Here is a 16,473-nt window from a genome sequence, read left to right on the forward strand (position 1 = left end):
TCCCGATAGGAATATCCACTGTGAGTCATATCCTGCCTGTCTGTCTGCTGTGTGCTCAGCTTTCAATAAAGCTTCTGAAACTTACTCAGTCGTACTGCTTTTGGGTCCACACCACATTCATGACAGATGAGCTGTAAAATCTTCTGTAATTTTTCCAAACAATTTGCTCCCATCTCCACAATTTTCACTCTTCAAAAACCATTTTGTGAAAAAAACGTAGGAAATAATGTGTCTATGGAATCAAACAGTCTTAAACAAAAAGTGTTTTAAGTACAACAGTCAAGTGGGGTTGAGATAAATGCATCTATAACTGTTTCAAAATCTCTAAATGATAAAAAAGACATGACCTCATATAACAGCCTTGGCTAGAAAAAGCTAGATTCTGTCACTGAATTTATACCAATTTAAAATCACTGTCTATGATGAAATACAGATTTTTAACAGTAGATTTTACTCATGGTTCCAGGGAACACAGGTCAATATGAGGCACTTGGTTCAAATATCAGAACTTCAGTTTAACCTTCATTAAAGTTTAGAACATGTAATTCCATCCAAGCTTTGATGTCTTAAATCAATCCAACAATGTTTTTACAGAGTTTGAATCTTCGTGTTTCATATGCAGATACATTTGTATGTCGTCTGCGTAACAGTGGAATGAGATGTCATAGTTTCTAAGAAGGGACCCTGAGGGGAGCATATGAAGTAAAACAGGAATGGCCCGTTAATAGAACCCTGAGGAACTCCACAAGGAAGAGTTGCTGAGAAGGATACAGAGTCACGAAGGATGACAGAAAAACTTCTGGAAGTCAAGTATGATCTAAACTAGTGATTCTCTAAGTGGGGTTCTGGGGGGAACAGGGGTCCATGGCACTCTGCTAGGGGGTCCTTAAAATAATTTGTGATAAATTATAAGTTGTGCTGTATCATTAAAATGTGCATATCTACAGATGTGCCAACTGGCCTTTGTAGTGGTGATGAGAACAAAAATATATATAAAGCACTGAAGACACAGCAGACCAAGATCTAATAGAGCTCACAATAAACAATGTTGGAGAATTCTTTGTCACACTCACTTATATTCTCAACAGCTTTTATTTGAAACAATGTTAATGGGCGGCTGTGGCGTAGTGGAGAGCAAGGTAGTTCTCCAATCAGAGGGTCAGTGGTTCGATACCCGGCTTCGGCAGTCGATGTGTCCTTGGGCAAGACACTTAACCCCAAGTTGCTCCTGAAGGCCATCAGTGTGGACTGATGATGAATGTTAGTTAGAGTCTGATGGTGGCACCTTGATGGTAGCCTGTCATCAGTGTGTGAATGGGTGAATGATATGTAACATACTACTGACTGTAAGTCGCTTTGGAGAAAAGCGTCTGCTAAATGACGGTAATGTAATGTAATGTAATGTAATGATGCCAAAATAAATTTGAGTAAACTAGTGGACAACAGAGAAATGTAGTGTTCATACAAAATAGTGTGTCAATATGTTTGTTGTTATTTGAAAACCACTTTTGACAAATCACACAATTTTAATAAAGTATCTTCATAAGTAGTTTTCATCACAGTCTCAGGTTTTGATTGAATTTGTTATTTTCTTTATAAAATAAGTTTTAATGTTGCTCTGTCAAGCTGTGAGTTCTTGTGGTGTTCCACAGGGTTCAATCATGTCAGACAGGTTTTTAAGGTTTAAGTCCATCATGAAAGTTCTAAGTTCTTGTCCCAAAAGGTGTTTGGGACAAGAGTATAAATTAAGTGTTGTGTTTTGCAAATCCTGAAAAAGGGGATCCATCATCACAGCTACTTTTTTGTAACTCCTGTATAAAGTAAACACCAGAAAAATAAAAACCTCCCACCTCCAGCTGATACAAAATGCTGCTAAGAGTCTGTTAACAAGGAGGAAGTGAAAATACAGATCTAAGAGGAGACGGAGAGATTCAGGGAGGAGCTAAGATGTTACTGAACTATAGAAGAGAGAGGAACTTCTATATTCAACAGAGTTCAATACACAAACCATCAACATTACCTTCATTCAACATGCTGTCATCACTGATGTTTCTAGTTATTCTAAAAGGTTTGTTAGATTCTGCATGAAGGAAATGTTTCATTCCATTATTTGAAAATGAGTTTTGTAAAATGTTATAACAGAGTTATCTCTTCCTTTAGGTGTCAGCTGTGAAGAACTCCGTCCAGTCGATACAGAAGAGTACAGTTTAGAAGGCAGCACTGTGACTCTGTCCTACAATTACTCCAAACAAGCAACTGGTGATTCTTTCTTCTGGTATCGACAATATCCAGGAAAACCACCAGAGTTCATCATCTCCCATTTAGGAACAGGAGACATAATGAGGAATCCAATCTCTGGACTGATGATAAATGTGGAGAACAACCTGATCAGTATGAACATCTCCTCTGCTGCAGTGACAGACTCTGCTCTGTACTACTGTGCTCTGAGGCCCACAGTGACAGGAAACACCAAAACTCTGTACAAAAACCTTTGGAGCAAAGACAACACAATACTGCAAAACATCCACTAGAGGGAGTCTCACTCTGTTTAACTTCAGTAGTATGTGATGACACAGTCTGGATTCTTTGTAGTGGTGATAAAAACAACAGAAAATGAGGAACTGAAGACAACACGGACTGAGTGGAAGAGTTGTTTTATTCAACAGTAACTGATGATAATGAGATGTTGTGGGATATGAATTATATGAACAATACTTCATCATAGTTTAATGTAACAGCAGAAACTCTGACACTAATAGAGCTCAGATTTAACTTATAAGATGAATTGTTTTTGTGAGGTACTCATTATCATAACTGCCTTATTGCAAAACCATTTAAATAATGCAAACAATACATACATTTGAGTAAATATATATTACATCTGAAACACATAGCTCAACAAGCTGATGAGGAAAGCCAGCTCTGTGGTGGTCTGGAGCTGGACAGTCTGGAGTCAGTGGGTGAGAGGAGGATGAAGGCCAAACTCGGAGCCATCCTGGACAATCCCTCTCACCCTCTCCATGAGGAGCTGTGGCAGCTGGGCAGCTCTTTCAGCCATCGGCTGATTCTACCAAAGAGCAGGACGGAGCTTCAGACGCTCATTTGTGCCCACTGCCATCAGACTGTACAACAACAGCAGAGACCACAGTCTGTCAACATGCTGACCAGCCCCCCCATGTGGATATACTGTACATTTTTATTTTTATTTTTATTCTATTTTATTTTATTTTTTATTGTATAATATGTTGTATTCATTATGTGTTTCTGTAGTTGAGCTGCTGCAACACCCACATTTCCCCCATGGGGATCAATAAATGAATATAATTATAATCACATGGTGAACAATTTGGGTTTGGATTGATTTTCTTATTATCTTTATTATACTCTCCAGCACCTCTTCAATCTCTCCCTGAGGTTGAAGAAGGTGCCCACAGTCTGGAAGACGTCCTGCATTGTCCCTGTGCAGAAGAAGAGTCGTCCCAGCGGTCTTAATGACTACAGACCTGTGGCCCTGACATCACACGTCATGAAGACCCTGGAGAGACTGGTTCTGCGGCACCTGAGGACCCAGCTTACAGCTTTCCTGGACCCACTACAGTTCGCCTATCTGCCACACATCGGGGTGGAGGACTCCATCATCTACCTGACACACAAGGCCCTCTCTCACCTGGAGAAGCAGGGAAGCACTGTGAGAGTCATGTTCTTTGACTTCTCCAGTGCTTTCAACACCATCCAGCCCTCCCTACTGAGAGAGAAGCTTCTGGAGATGAACCTGCACCCCGACACCACTTCCTGGATCACAGACTACCTCACAGGCCGGCCACAGTACGTCAGGGTGGATGGCTGTGTCTCTGAGTCTGTGATCAGCAACACCGGCGCACCCCAAGGAACTGTACTGGCACCGTTCCTCTTCACTCTCATGTGGAATATTGCACACTGCACACATGTAGATATACTGTAGATTGCTGTCTTATATTTCGTTCTATTTTATTTTATTTTATTATATAATGTCTTTTATTTATTATCCAGCGTTACTTTGTCTGATTTTCTTCTTATCTTTAATAAAGAAGTTTCTCTGTTGTTCTGTCAGGCTGTGTTTTCTTGTGGTGTTCCACAGGGCTCAATCATAGGTCCTCTCGTTTTATACTTGTATGTTTTCTTTAGATAAAATAATACAAAATCAGTTTCCATTGTGTTGCTGATAATATGTGATCATAGAGTCTATTAAATTAAAGTAATTAATGCAGCTGTTTTTGTGCTGATGTGTGGCTGCACGGTGGTGTAGTTGTTAGCACTCACAGCAAGAGGGGCCGGGGTTCAATTCCCGGGCTGGACAACCTTCTGTGAGGAGTTTGCATGTTCTCCCCGTGTCAGCGTGGGTTCTCTCCGGGTTCTCCGGCTTCCTCTCACAGTCCAAAGACATGCAGCTTAGGTGCATTGAAGACTCTAAATTGCCTGTAGGTGTGGATGTGAGTGTGAATGGTTGTCTGTCTCTATGTGTCAGCCCTGCGACAGACTGGCGACCTGTCCAGGTGTACCCTGCCTTCGCCCATTGACAGCTGAGATCGGCTCCAGCACCCCTGCGACCCTTAACTGGATAAGCAGGTTACGGAAAATGGATGGATGGATGGAAGTGCTGATGTTAAAGACCTTCCTACGATTAGGAGAGTATAGAGCAGAGATCTCAACTTGCTCCTCTAATTCTGTCTACTAGAAGGAGTTAGATCTTGTTAAGGTGTCTGTTGATGTTACGCCTACTTCTCGTAGTCTGGAGATATCATTGATAATTTATGATCATCAGAAGTCTCTTCTTTAGGAGTATAAATGAAGTGTTTTTGGTGTTATCAAATCCTGAAAAAGGGGATCCATCATCACAGCTACTTTTACGTAACTCCTGTATAAAGCAAACACCAGAAAAATAAAAACCTCCCACCAGTTTGAAAAATAAGAATTTGAAAACTTTCCACTAATTTTGTCTGTTGAAGTAAATAGAGGAAGATTTTAGAGGACGATCTTAAGTATCAAGCACAACCTTTTATTATTAAAGAGTACTTTAATATTATTTCGTATTTTCTGTAACCAATCTACTTCCTGTTTCCATCAGCTGTATGCCCAGTGTACGTGAATAGTCATGTGATATCCGTTTTCAGACGTGCTTTAATGGACAGAAATTTTTCAAAATTTGATGCTGAAAAGCCGTGTTGATGGAGAACGTTTTTGTTTTAAAGCCCCGGTTTTAAACATGAACTTATTAGTGTGGATGGAGCCTGAGTTTACTTTCAATCTTTCTGATAAGAAATATGACATACATTTATTATACTAGAAAAGGAGAGTGGAACACAATGTGTTTAGTGTAAAGTCATCAGTAGGGAATAACTCAGGGCTGTAGATGAGCCCTGTCACTGTGATCAGGTCCCTCCTTCTAAACCACCAACTTAGTGTTGATGAAGACTAAACAGAGAGATCACTGCCTTCTTTATACCTGCTGTAGCTCACAGTTACTCAGCACTGCAGATATGACGCCTCTGTTCTTCTCAGTCAGGTTGCTGGCTGCTATGAGCCTTGGTATGAACACAACTCTGTGTCCTTGATATCAATCCAACACTGACATGATTCTCTAACGGCACACTGATACTGTTTGTGTCTGTTTTACAGAATGCAGAGCACAAAAAGACAACGTGCTGCAGCCAAAAGGAGATGTGACAGCTACTGAAGGAGAGGCAGTAACACTTGGCTGTCAATACGACACCAGTTCATCAAATCATAATCTCTTCTGGTACAAACAGGATGGAAACAACAGTCCCAAATTCATCCTGAGCCGCTTTAACATTGGCTCTGGGAAAACAGAGGACGAGGAGAGATTTTCATCCAAACTGAATTCCACCTCAAGATCAGTTCCTCTGAAGATCCAGAAGCTTCATCTGTCAGACTCTGCTGTGTACTACTGTGCTCTGCAGCCCACAGTGACAGGAAACACCAAAACTCTGTACAAAAACCTTTGGAGCAAAGACAACACAATACTGCACAACATCCACTAGAGGGAGTCTCACTCTGTTTAACTTCAGTAGTATGTGATGACACAGTCTGGATTCATTGTAGTGGTGATAAAAACAACAGAAAATGAGGAACTGAAGACAACACGGACAGTGTTGTTTTATTCAACAGTAACAGATGAGAATGAAGTTTTGGGGGATATTATTTGTGTGAAAAATAATTCATCATAGTTCTGTGTGGCTGTGTAGCAACAAGGCTGTAAAGCCTTGTGCAACAGCACAAAGTATATAATCCTGCGGGCTTCTTCTTCTAAATTATTCGAAGTTTAAAACGTGAACAAAACTCTGGACTATATTGGTCCAAATGGGCATTTTGATAGCTAGCACAGAGTTCATGACACCAGAGTTTAAGTTTCAGGTAAATTTAAGCCTTTTTCAGATTTTATAATGGGATTGTATTGGATGGAATTTTCAGACCTAGAGTGCGTGATGTCATCGCCAGAGTTCAGATGATGTCACAGTTCTTCCTCCATACTCCCCTGTCAGTAGCTCCATACTCCCTGTCACTCTGTCTCACTCACCTAATTGGCTCACTCTGTTCACCTGCCTGTCACTCACGACAAGGATCCAGCGTACGACACCTCGTCACAGGCCCGGTTCGTGTCCATCGAAGATGCGCTCCGGAGACACGAGACCCAGGTTGTCACCAACACCACCAAGGTTCGCCACGCCCTGGCGAGCCGCAACCAGGCCTTGACTGCCTTGATCAACCAGGTTCAGCAGCTCACGACAGCCATTTATCAGACCTTCGCTCAGCCTGTCCCTCAGCCTGTCTCGCCGGCACCCCGGCCGACTCCTGTCCCGTCGGCATTCCGTCGGCACTCCGGCCGACTCCTGCACCTCCTGACCCGTTGGCGCTCCGGCCAACTCCCGTCCCAGCTGGGCTGCAGCCTCCCCCTGCTCTGTTCACCTGCCTGTCACTCTGTCTCTTAGTTCACTCCAGCCACTCCCAGCTCACAATCTGCCATAGCTCTGCCCCTTCTCTCCTGTCACTCCACATCTCACTCACCTAATCAGTCTCATGCAGTGCACCTGTCTGCCACACCCACCTCATCAGCACAATCCCTCTCACCTGCTCACTCTGCTGCACTACTCACCTTAGTATAAATGCCCCACTCATTCACACACTCGCTGCCAGATCATTTGTCGCATTCATGCCAGACCTTCCAGCAATTTCCCTTGGACTGATTTCCGTTGGCGACCCTGCCTGTCTGGACTTCCCTGCCTTGCCTGTGCCCCGGTCAACGACTCAGCCTTCTGTCCCCGACCACCGGATTCCTACCTTGCCTTTCCCTCGGTTAGCCGCCTTAGCCTTCTGTCCCCGACCACGAGATTAGCCCCGCTTCCTCTGGTTTCCGTCTGCCTGATCCCCTGCCTGTTTCCCTGACGGCTTGGCGCGCTCCCGATAGGAATATCCACTGTGAGTCATATCCTGCCTGTCTGTCTGCTGTGTGCTCAGCTTTCAATAAAGCTTCTGAAACTTACTCAGTCGTACTGCTTTTGGGTCCACACCACATTCATGACAGATGAGCTGTAAAATCTTCTGTAATTTTTCCAAACAATTTACTCCCATCTCCACAATTTTCACTCTTCAAAAACCATTTTGTGAAAAAAACGTAGGAAATAATGTGCTGGTCGTAGACATGTGTCTATGGAATCAAACAGTCTTAAACAAAAAGTGTTTTAAGTACAACAGTCAAGTGGGGTTGAGATAAATGCATCTATAACTGTTTCAAAATCTCTAAATGATAAAAAAGACATGACCTCATATAACAGCCTTGGCTAGAAAAAGCTAGATTCTGTCACTGAATTTATACCAATTTAAAATCACTGTCTATGATGAAATACAGATTTTTAACAGTAGATTTTACTCATGGTTCCAGGGAACACAGGTCAATATGAGGCACTTGGTTCAAATATCAGAACTTCAGTTTAACCTTCATTAAAGTTTAGAACATGTAATTCCATCCAAGCTTTGATGTCTTAAATCAATCCAACAATGTTTTTACAGAGGTTGCATCATCCTGTTTCATAAGCAGATACATTTGTATGTCGTCTGCGTAACAGTGGAATGAGATGTCATAGTTTCTAAGAACGGACCCTGAGGGGAGCATATGAAGTAAAACAGGAATGGCCCGTTAATAGAACCCTGAGGAACTCCACAAGGAAGAGTTGCTGAGAAGGATACAGAGTCACGAAGGATGACAGAAAAACTTCTGGAAGTCAAGTATGATCTAAACTAGTGATTCTCTAAGTGGGGTTCTGGGGGGAACAGGGGTCCATGGCACTCTGCTAGGGGGTCCTTAAAATAATTTGTGATAAATTATAAGTTGTGCTGTATCATTAAAATGTGCATATCTACAGATGGGCCAACTGGCCTTTGTAGTGGTGATGAGAACAAAAATATATATAAAGCACTGAAGACACAGCAGACCAAGATCTAATAGAGCTCACAATAAACAATGTTGGAGAATTCTTTGTCACACTCACTTATATTCTCAACAGACTTTATTTGAAACAATGTTAATGATGCCAAAATAAATTTGAGTAAACTAGTGGACAACAGAGAAATGTAGTGTTCATACGAAATAGTGTGTCAATATGTTTGTTATTTGAAAACCACTTTTGACAAACCAGACAATTTTAATAAAGTATCTTCATAAGTAGTTTTCACCACAGTCTCAGGTTTTGATTGAAATTGTTATTTTCTTTATAAAATAAGTTTTAATGTTGCTCTGTCAAGCTGTGAGTTCTTGTGGTGTTCCACAGGGTTCAATCATGTCTTTTCATCAAATTATGTTTAAAAACATCAGTTTCCATTATGTTGCTGATAATATGTGATTAAAGAGACTAATAAAATCCAGGATTGCTGACTGCTGGTTTGTTATAAAAGCTACTTCAAAACTGCTCTTTTAGTTATTTGATTACCGTATTTTCCGCACTATAAGGCGCACTTAAAAGCCTTTAATTTTCTCAAAAAACGACAGTGCGCCTTATAATCCGGAGCGCCTTATATATGGATTAATTCTGGTTGTGCTTACTGACCTGGAAGCGATTTTGTGTGGTACACGGCGCCCTGTCAACATGTTTTAGTACAACTTTGGTAAACTACAAAGCCGCACCGCTTGCAGCATTACGGCTACTGTAGACAGGAGCGTCGCGGAGTAATACATACTGCGCGTCACCATAATATTACAGTGTGTGTGTATAAGGTTCACCATCATTATACAGTGTGTGTGTATAAGGACCCCAACATGGCTCCTGTCAAGAGACACGCTTACGACGCGGACTGAACACTCAAGGCTGTCAGTCACCAGGAGAACATGGGAATAGAGCAGCTGCGAGAGAATTCAACATTAATGAAGCAATGGTACGGAAGTGGAGGAAGTTTGACTGACTGACTGTTTTGTTTCGCTTAATGCGCCTTATAGTCCGGTGCGCCTTATATATGAAAAAAGATCGAAAATAGACCATTCATTGACAGTGCGCCTTATAATCCAGTGCGCCCTATAGTGCGGAAAATACGGTAAGTGGAATTAGAAGACAGAATCAAGAGTATCAATAGCATGAATAAAAATCATGAATACCGAATTACATCAGATTGCAGTGCATTTAGGTTCAGTTTTCAATGACCGATCGCCAGAGTTTGTAAGAGTTGTTTCATTTTCCAGACAGGTTTTTAAGGTTTAAGTCCATCATGAAAGTTCTAAGTTCTTGTCCCAAAAGGTGTTTGGGACAAGAGTATAAATTAAGTGTTGTGTTTTGCAAATCCTGAAAAAGGGGATCCATCATCACAACTACTTTTTTGTAACTCCTGTATAAAGTAAACACCAGAAAAATAAAAACCTCCCACCTCCAGCTGATACAAAATGCTGCTACGAGTCTGTTAACAAGGAGGAAGTGAAAATACAGATCTAAGAGGAGACGGAGAGATTCAGGGAGGAGCTAAGATGTTACTGAACTATAGAAGAGAGAGGAACTTCTATATTCAACAGAGTTCAATACACAAACCATCAACATTACCTTCATTCAACATGCTGTCATCACTGATGTTTCTAGTTATTCTAAAAGGTTTGTTAGATTCTGCATGAAGGAAATGTTTCATTCCATTATTTCCTGAATGTGTTAGTAAATGAGTTTTGTAAAATGTTATAACAGAGTTATCTCTTCCTTTAGGTGTCAGCTGTGAAGAACTCCGTCCAGTCAAGAAAGAAGAGTACAGTTTAGAAGGCAGCACTGTGACTCTGTCCTACAATTACTCCAAACAAGCAACTGGTGATTATTTCTTCTGGTATCGACAATATCCAGGAAAACCACCAGAGTTCATCATCTCCCATTTAGGAACAGGAGACATAATGAGGAATCCAATCTCTGTACTGATGATAAAAGTGGAGAACAACCTGATCAGTATGAACATCTCCTCTGCTGCAGTGACAGACTCTGCTCTGTACTACTGTGCTGTGAGGCCCACAGTGACAGCAAACCCACAGTCTCTGTACAAAAACACAAGCTGACACACTGACAAGCTGCTGGAAGCCTTTTTTCCTCTCTGTTGTACTGAACTTTTTACCTCCACTAGAGGGCGACACTATCATGTAGGCGGTGCACTACTTCTGCACTGTGTTCAAGCATTCAGAGAATGATAAGTGCTGCTGTGAAGAGAACAATTCTCAGACTGAATGTTGAACATCAGCTAGTTTCTCCTGTTGATCTAAACCTTGTTGTAGAGATGGAACATTGGCTGTGGATTATTCTTGCTGCTCTGTTCTCTGGTAAGATAGAAAGAACAACATGTTCCTCTCTCAACACTTTTCACCAGAAACTCATCTGTTAGTGTTTTAATGTTAATTATACAGAAAAGCAAAAGATCATTTCTGTTGGTATCTAGTACCTTCTAAATAACTCGTTATATGGTTCAATCTGACATCAGACAGCAGTCAGTGAAAACCAGACTATTCTAAATGTCTGTGTCTGACTCTCTGGATAGGTAACTCTTTAAACAACTGATAGTTCTGCTTTAATCAATCATCTGTATTGATCCATCTCTTCTTCCTCAGAGTGTAAAGGAGAAGACAGAGTGACTCAGTCAACAGGAGATGTCATCGCTACTGAAGGACAGACAGTTACACTTGACTGTACATTTCAGACAACTGCTAACGTTAATGCATATTTGTTCTGGTACAAACAAGAAGTCAATGACTTTCCAAAGTTCATGCTGCAAAAATACTCTGGAGCAAAGATGCTGAAGACTTACAGAAAGACAGATTTGATGCTACAATCATTGAGAAATCATTTCCTCTGAAGATCCAGAAGCTTCATCTGTCAGACTCTGCTGTGTACTACTGTGCTCTGAGGCCCACAGTGACAGGAAACACCAAAACTCTGTACAAAAACCTTTGGAGCAAAGACAACACAATACTGCACAACATCCACTAGAGGGAGTCTCACTCTGTTTAACTTCAGTAGTATGTGATGATGCAGTCTGGATTCTTTGCACCATATATATTCAATATTCAATATTCCTTTAACTGGCCTTATTACAATGCCTTCTTAATAATCTCAGAATAAAGACAACAAACTTTCCATTAAATATTAAATGCATTCAAAGAACAATCTTTCACAATGAGTCTATGGATGACCCTTTCATACTCATATAGGTATAATTGTAAGTAATGATTCCAAACCAATACAAACTAAATGTATACATGAAGCACATTTTAAAACAACAACCGTTGAACAAAGTGTTGTCAGATCAAAACATAGCAAAAACCATAAAGCACAGTAAAAAGACAAAAGACAAGTTTTAAAGACCAGAGACAATAATATAGAAATACAACTCTCAGACTCAGCTAAAAGCCAGAGAACAAAAAGTGTTTTAAGTACAACAGTCAAGTGGGGTCTGATCAATGCATGTATAACTGTTTCAAAATCTCTAAATGATTGTAGCCGACTCAATACACCTGTAGGTTCTCCCCAACACAAATATAGGATTCTATACGGCTTCAGTGGGTAAGTTTAACAAAGTATACTTATTTCATCCAGGATACAACACACAATGAAGGACAGACAGTTACACTTGACTTCAAATACAGGCTTCAGACAACTGCTAAACGTTCCCTGCCATTTGTTCTGATGTACTTAAACAAGAAGTCAGTCCTTGTTCCAAAGTTGACTGTTCCTCTCCCGAACTCCGAACTGACTGCTGAAGTACATTCAGCATAATTAGCACCACATTGCAGCTGTGTTGATTGAACTCAGCTTCACGGCACTGTTCCCATGAACCACTGCCACACCTCTGCCTGCAGCTGAGCACAGACCACGCCCACTGCCACAATGATAAAAAACCTTTGGAGCCTCAGATAACACCTACTGCACAGACAAAGCACTAGATTCTCACTGCATTTATACCACATTTAAACAGTCACTTCTATTATCAATAACAACAGATTTTTAAAGTAGATTTTACTCTGAAGTTCCTGTAGGGAACACAGGTCAATTTTTATTCACAGTAACTTGATTCAAATGATCAGATTAAGGGATTGAATTATATGAACAATACTTCATCATAGTTTAATGTAACAGCAGAAACTCTGGCACTAATAGAGCTCACATTTAACTTATAAGATGAATTGTTTTTGTGAGGTACTCATTATCATAACTGCCTTATTGCAAAACCATTTAAATAATGCAAACAGCACATATATCTGATTAAATATATATAACATCTGAAACACATGGTGAACAATTTGGGTTTGGATTGATTTTCTTTTATTCTTTAATCACAAAGTTTCTCTGTTTTCTGTTGGTGTTCCACAGGGCTCAATCATAGGTCCTCTCCTTTTATATTAATTTAGATAAAATAACACAAAATCAATTTCCATGGTGTTGCTGATAATATGTGATCATAGAGTCTATTAAATTAAAGTAATTAATGCAGCTGTTTTTTTAACATATGACGTGCTGATGTTAAAGACCTTCCTACGATTAGGAGAGTATAGAGCAGAGATCTCAACTTGCTCCTCTAATTCTGTCTACTAGAAGGAGTTAGATCTTGTTAAGGTGTCTGTTGATGTTACGCCTACTTCTCGTAGTCTGGAGATATCATTGATAATTTATGATCATCAGAAGTCTCTTCTTTAGGAGAATAAATGAAGTGTTGTTGGTGTTATCAAATCCTGAAAAAGGGGATCCATCATCACAGCTACTTTTACGTAACTCCTGCATAAAGTAAACACCAGAAAATTAAAAACCTCCCACCTCCAGCTGGTACTAAATGCTGCTACGAGTCTGTTAACAAGGAGGAAGTGAAAATACAGATCTAAGAGGAGACGGAGAGATTCAGGGAGGAGCTAAGATGTTACTGAACTATAGAAGAGAGAGGAACTTCTATATTCAACAGAGTTCAATACACAAACCATCAACATTACCTTCATTCAACATGCTGTCATCACTGATGTTTCTAGTTATTCTAAAAGGTTTGTTAGATTCTGCATGAAGGAAATGTTTCATTCCATTATTTCCTGAATGTGTTAGTAAATGAGTTTTGTAAAATGTTATAACAGAGTTATCTCTTCCTTTAGGTGTCAGCTGTGAAGAACTCCGTCCAGTCAAGAAAGAAGAGTACAGTTTAGAAGGCAGCACTGTGACTCTGTCCTACAATTACTCCAAACAAGCAACTGGTGATTATTTCTTCTGGTATCGACAATATCCAGGAAAACCACCAGAGTTCATCATCTCCCATTCAGGAACAGAAGGAATATTGAATAATCCAATCCCGAAACTGAAGATTAAAGTGGAGAACAACCTGATCAGTATGAACATCTCCTCTGCTGCAGTGTCAGACTCTGCTGTGTACTACTGTGCTCTGCAGCCCACAGTGACAGGAAACACCAAAACTCCGTACAAAAACCTGACAGCTTCTCGCTGAAGGTTGACACACTTCAGCTCCTTCTTTTATTGAACAACAGCGCCATCAAGTGGACTTGAACATCTCTAGGTTCTCATGGTATACATTCTCTTTTGCCCACCACTATATGTTAAACATTTAAACAATGTGTAAATAGTACACTCTATTCTCACTTTATCAGCCATCCTAGATGTTACAACAAAGACAGAGATTGTGAATAAAAGCAGAAGTAGCTGTCAGTGTGTCGTCAAATAATACATCTGATCATGATTAAAGAAACTGAATCATGGTCAGTCACAGCCAATCAAAAGGAAACAACAGAGCAACAAACTACCTGGAGTGGCAGAAAACCCCTGTAACTCATCAATAACTGTGTCAACACTGAAGCAGACTTCATGTTCTACACATCTCAACTGTCTGTCATGAGCGATCCAGAATGACTCCTGATTACAGCTAATAACCGCTGTGGAAGCAACAATAAAACATAATTACTGTTGATAACTGTTAACAACTCGAGATTCCCTGTACGACTGAGCTTGAACTTAAAGCCACTGAGGGGCTGCAGGCAATTGCCCCGCTCAGAGCAGCACCCGTGACCAGAGTGAAACTTCTTACCTGTAATGTACGTGATCAACAGCACAAGAGTGACAAATTTGGTGTCCTATACGCTTGACTCCAAAAACGTCTCCCAACAATGCAAAATCGAGTTGAAATGTCAAATCGTGAAGGTCGAAAATGTCCAAATCCTGTTGGCAGAAAGAAATAATCAAGTTTATGACTTCCCTTTGTAAATTTGACCGTAAAAATGTCAAACACTAACTTTTGGCTGTGAAATTGCAAGAATTCAGTCGGTGACGTCATTTTCTAGGATTGACAGGAAAAACAATCACACAAATAAAACATTTAAGTGTTTCTCTAGTAAAGTTCTACGATTTCCTTATCAATTAATCCCATGTGCAGATCCAAACAAGCTGGCAGGTATTGTGTGTGTATCACAGCCTGATATCTCCTTTAAAAACACAATGAGCCTCTCTGTCGATGCTTCATCAGTCAAAACACACACTGTAGTTTATCTTAATTTAATCCCACATACAAATACTCACTAGAGCACCAAATGTGGATTCATTCAGAGAATAAATCATGTATTTCTAAAAAGTTTTTAAAGATTTCCTTCTTAAAATCCATGGCCGCTGAAGGTCACTAACACAGCAGGAACTGTCAATGCAGAAAAAGTAAATATAATCTTAATGTATTCTTTTTGGTAATTGCAATTTATAAAAATCAAGTCAAAACAGACATCAAGGACCTTTATAGTGGTCGCTGAGCAAAAACTATTTCAATTTCAGTTTGACATGGAGTGGAAGACGAAGTGAAGTTCCCTTTACAGGAGTGGTTTGATTCAAGACAAAACCACACGACATTGACAGCAACGCAACTGCAATATTATTTAAAACAAGTTGAATTTTACTCACCTTCCAGTTGACCCGCAGTCGCCTTTTTCTTGAAATGTACCTCAGTGATGAAACAGTCCAACATCATGTGTTACTATTGCATTGGTCAGTGTAAAATATTCTTCATCAGTGACAAATATTGACAGCAGCAAAAAAAATAAAAAATGAACCCTTCAAGCTGAAAATCAGCTGGAATGTCAAAATCCAAAAGTTAAAATCCTTGAGTGTCGGTTTAGCAGTAACTGTCTCCCTTTATCGAATCTAACCAGAAAAAAGAGCAAAACGGTTGTAAAATGATCGACTTTAAAAGTCTGACTAATAATAATAATAATAATAATAATACATTGTATTTATAGAGCGCTTTTCAAAGTTTTCAAAGACACTACAAACTACAAACTACAAACTATGAAGAAGGCTCTGTCGCCCGTGTCCGGTGCTTGGTCCTGACTGGAGGAGACAGGAGGTTGGCATCAGAGGAGCAGAGCCGACGGACGGGGTGTGGTGATGGAGCAGGTCGGTGAGGTAGGAGGGGGCCTGATTATGGAGGGCTTTGTGAGTCAGGAGCAGGACCTTGTATTGGGTGATGTGATCACGGAGCGGGAGTGGTGAGCAGACTAGCGGAGTTATTACAGAAATACTTTCTTCCCGGCAGACCTCATTCACCTTCTCCGCTCCTGACCACATCCGGTATCAGATAACCGAACAGCTCAACCTCAGCACAGAATGTGAGTGGCACTATGAGAATACACATCTTCGACTCATCACTTTAATGTCTTCATTATCATCTTCATCATCATAACAGTACCATTACAGTGACCGCTTTAGTGGTACCATTACATGTCAGTTCTAAATGCTTCAATGCCAGCTAATAATAAACTGTTAATTATTAATTATTAAGAATTGATGTAGAGTGTGCAGTAGCACTTGTATTTCACAATAAATATACCTTTGACAGTAAACTTCTCCTACCTTACAGTCGTCCTGGATGATGAGACGATGTTAGTCTGTGTTATGTAACATCACAGTAATGTTACAAGATGTATCTCATTTAGCAGCAAGTCTC

At 40.3% G+C, this 16,473-nt stretch overlaps 3 gene segments (V, D, J or C); all 3 read left to right on the plus strand.

Annotated features, from left to right (window-relative positions):
• The first annotated feature begins 5,516 nt into the window (after positions 1-5,516).
• LOC129116322 (T cell receptor alpha variable 38-1-like) lies at positions 5,517-6,038 on the plus strand. The segment is given in 2 exon segments: positions 5,517-5,565; positions 5,656-6,038. Coding segments are annotated over 2 exon segments (432 nt in total).
• Positions 6,039-10,063: 4,025 nt separating this feature from the next.
• On the plus strand, positions 10,064-10,740 carry LOC129088890 (T cell receptor alpha variable 4-like). The segment is given in 2 exon segments: positions 10,064-10,124; positions 10,230-10,740. Coding segments are annotated over 2 exon segments (375 nt in total).
• Positions 10,741-10,782: 42 nt separating this feature from the next.
• Positions 10,783-13,980, plus strand: LOC129116358 (T cell receptor alpha variable 4-like). The segment is given in 2 exon segments: positions 10,783-10,825; positions 13,634-13,980. Coding segments are annotated over 2 exon segments (390 nt in total).
• Positions 13,981-16,473: the final 2,493 nt, after the last annotated feature.

The sequence above is a fragment of the Anoplopoma fimbria genome, chromosome 3 (assembly GCF_027596085.1).
Source record: "Anoplopoma fimbria isolate UVic2021 breed Golden Eagle Sablefish chromosome 3, Afim_UVic_2022, whole genome shotgun sequence".
Lineage (NCBI taxonomy): Eukaryota > Metazoa > Chordata > Actinopteri > Perciformes > Anoplopomatidae > Anoplopoma > Anoplopoma fimbria.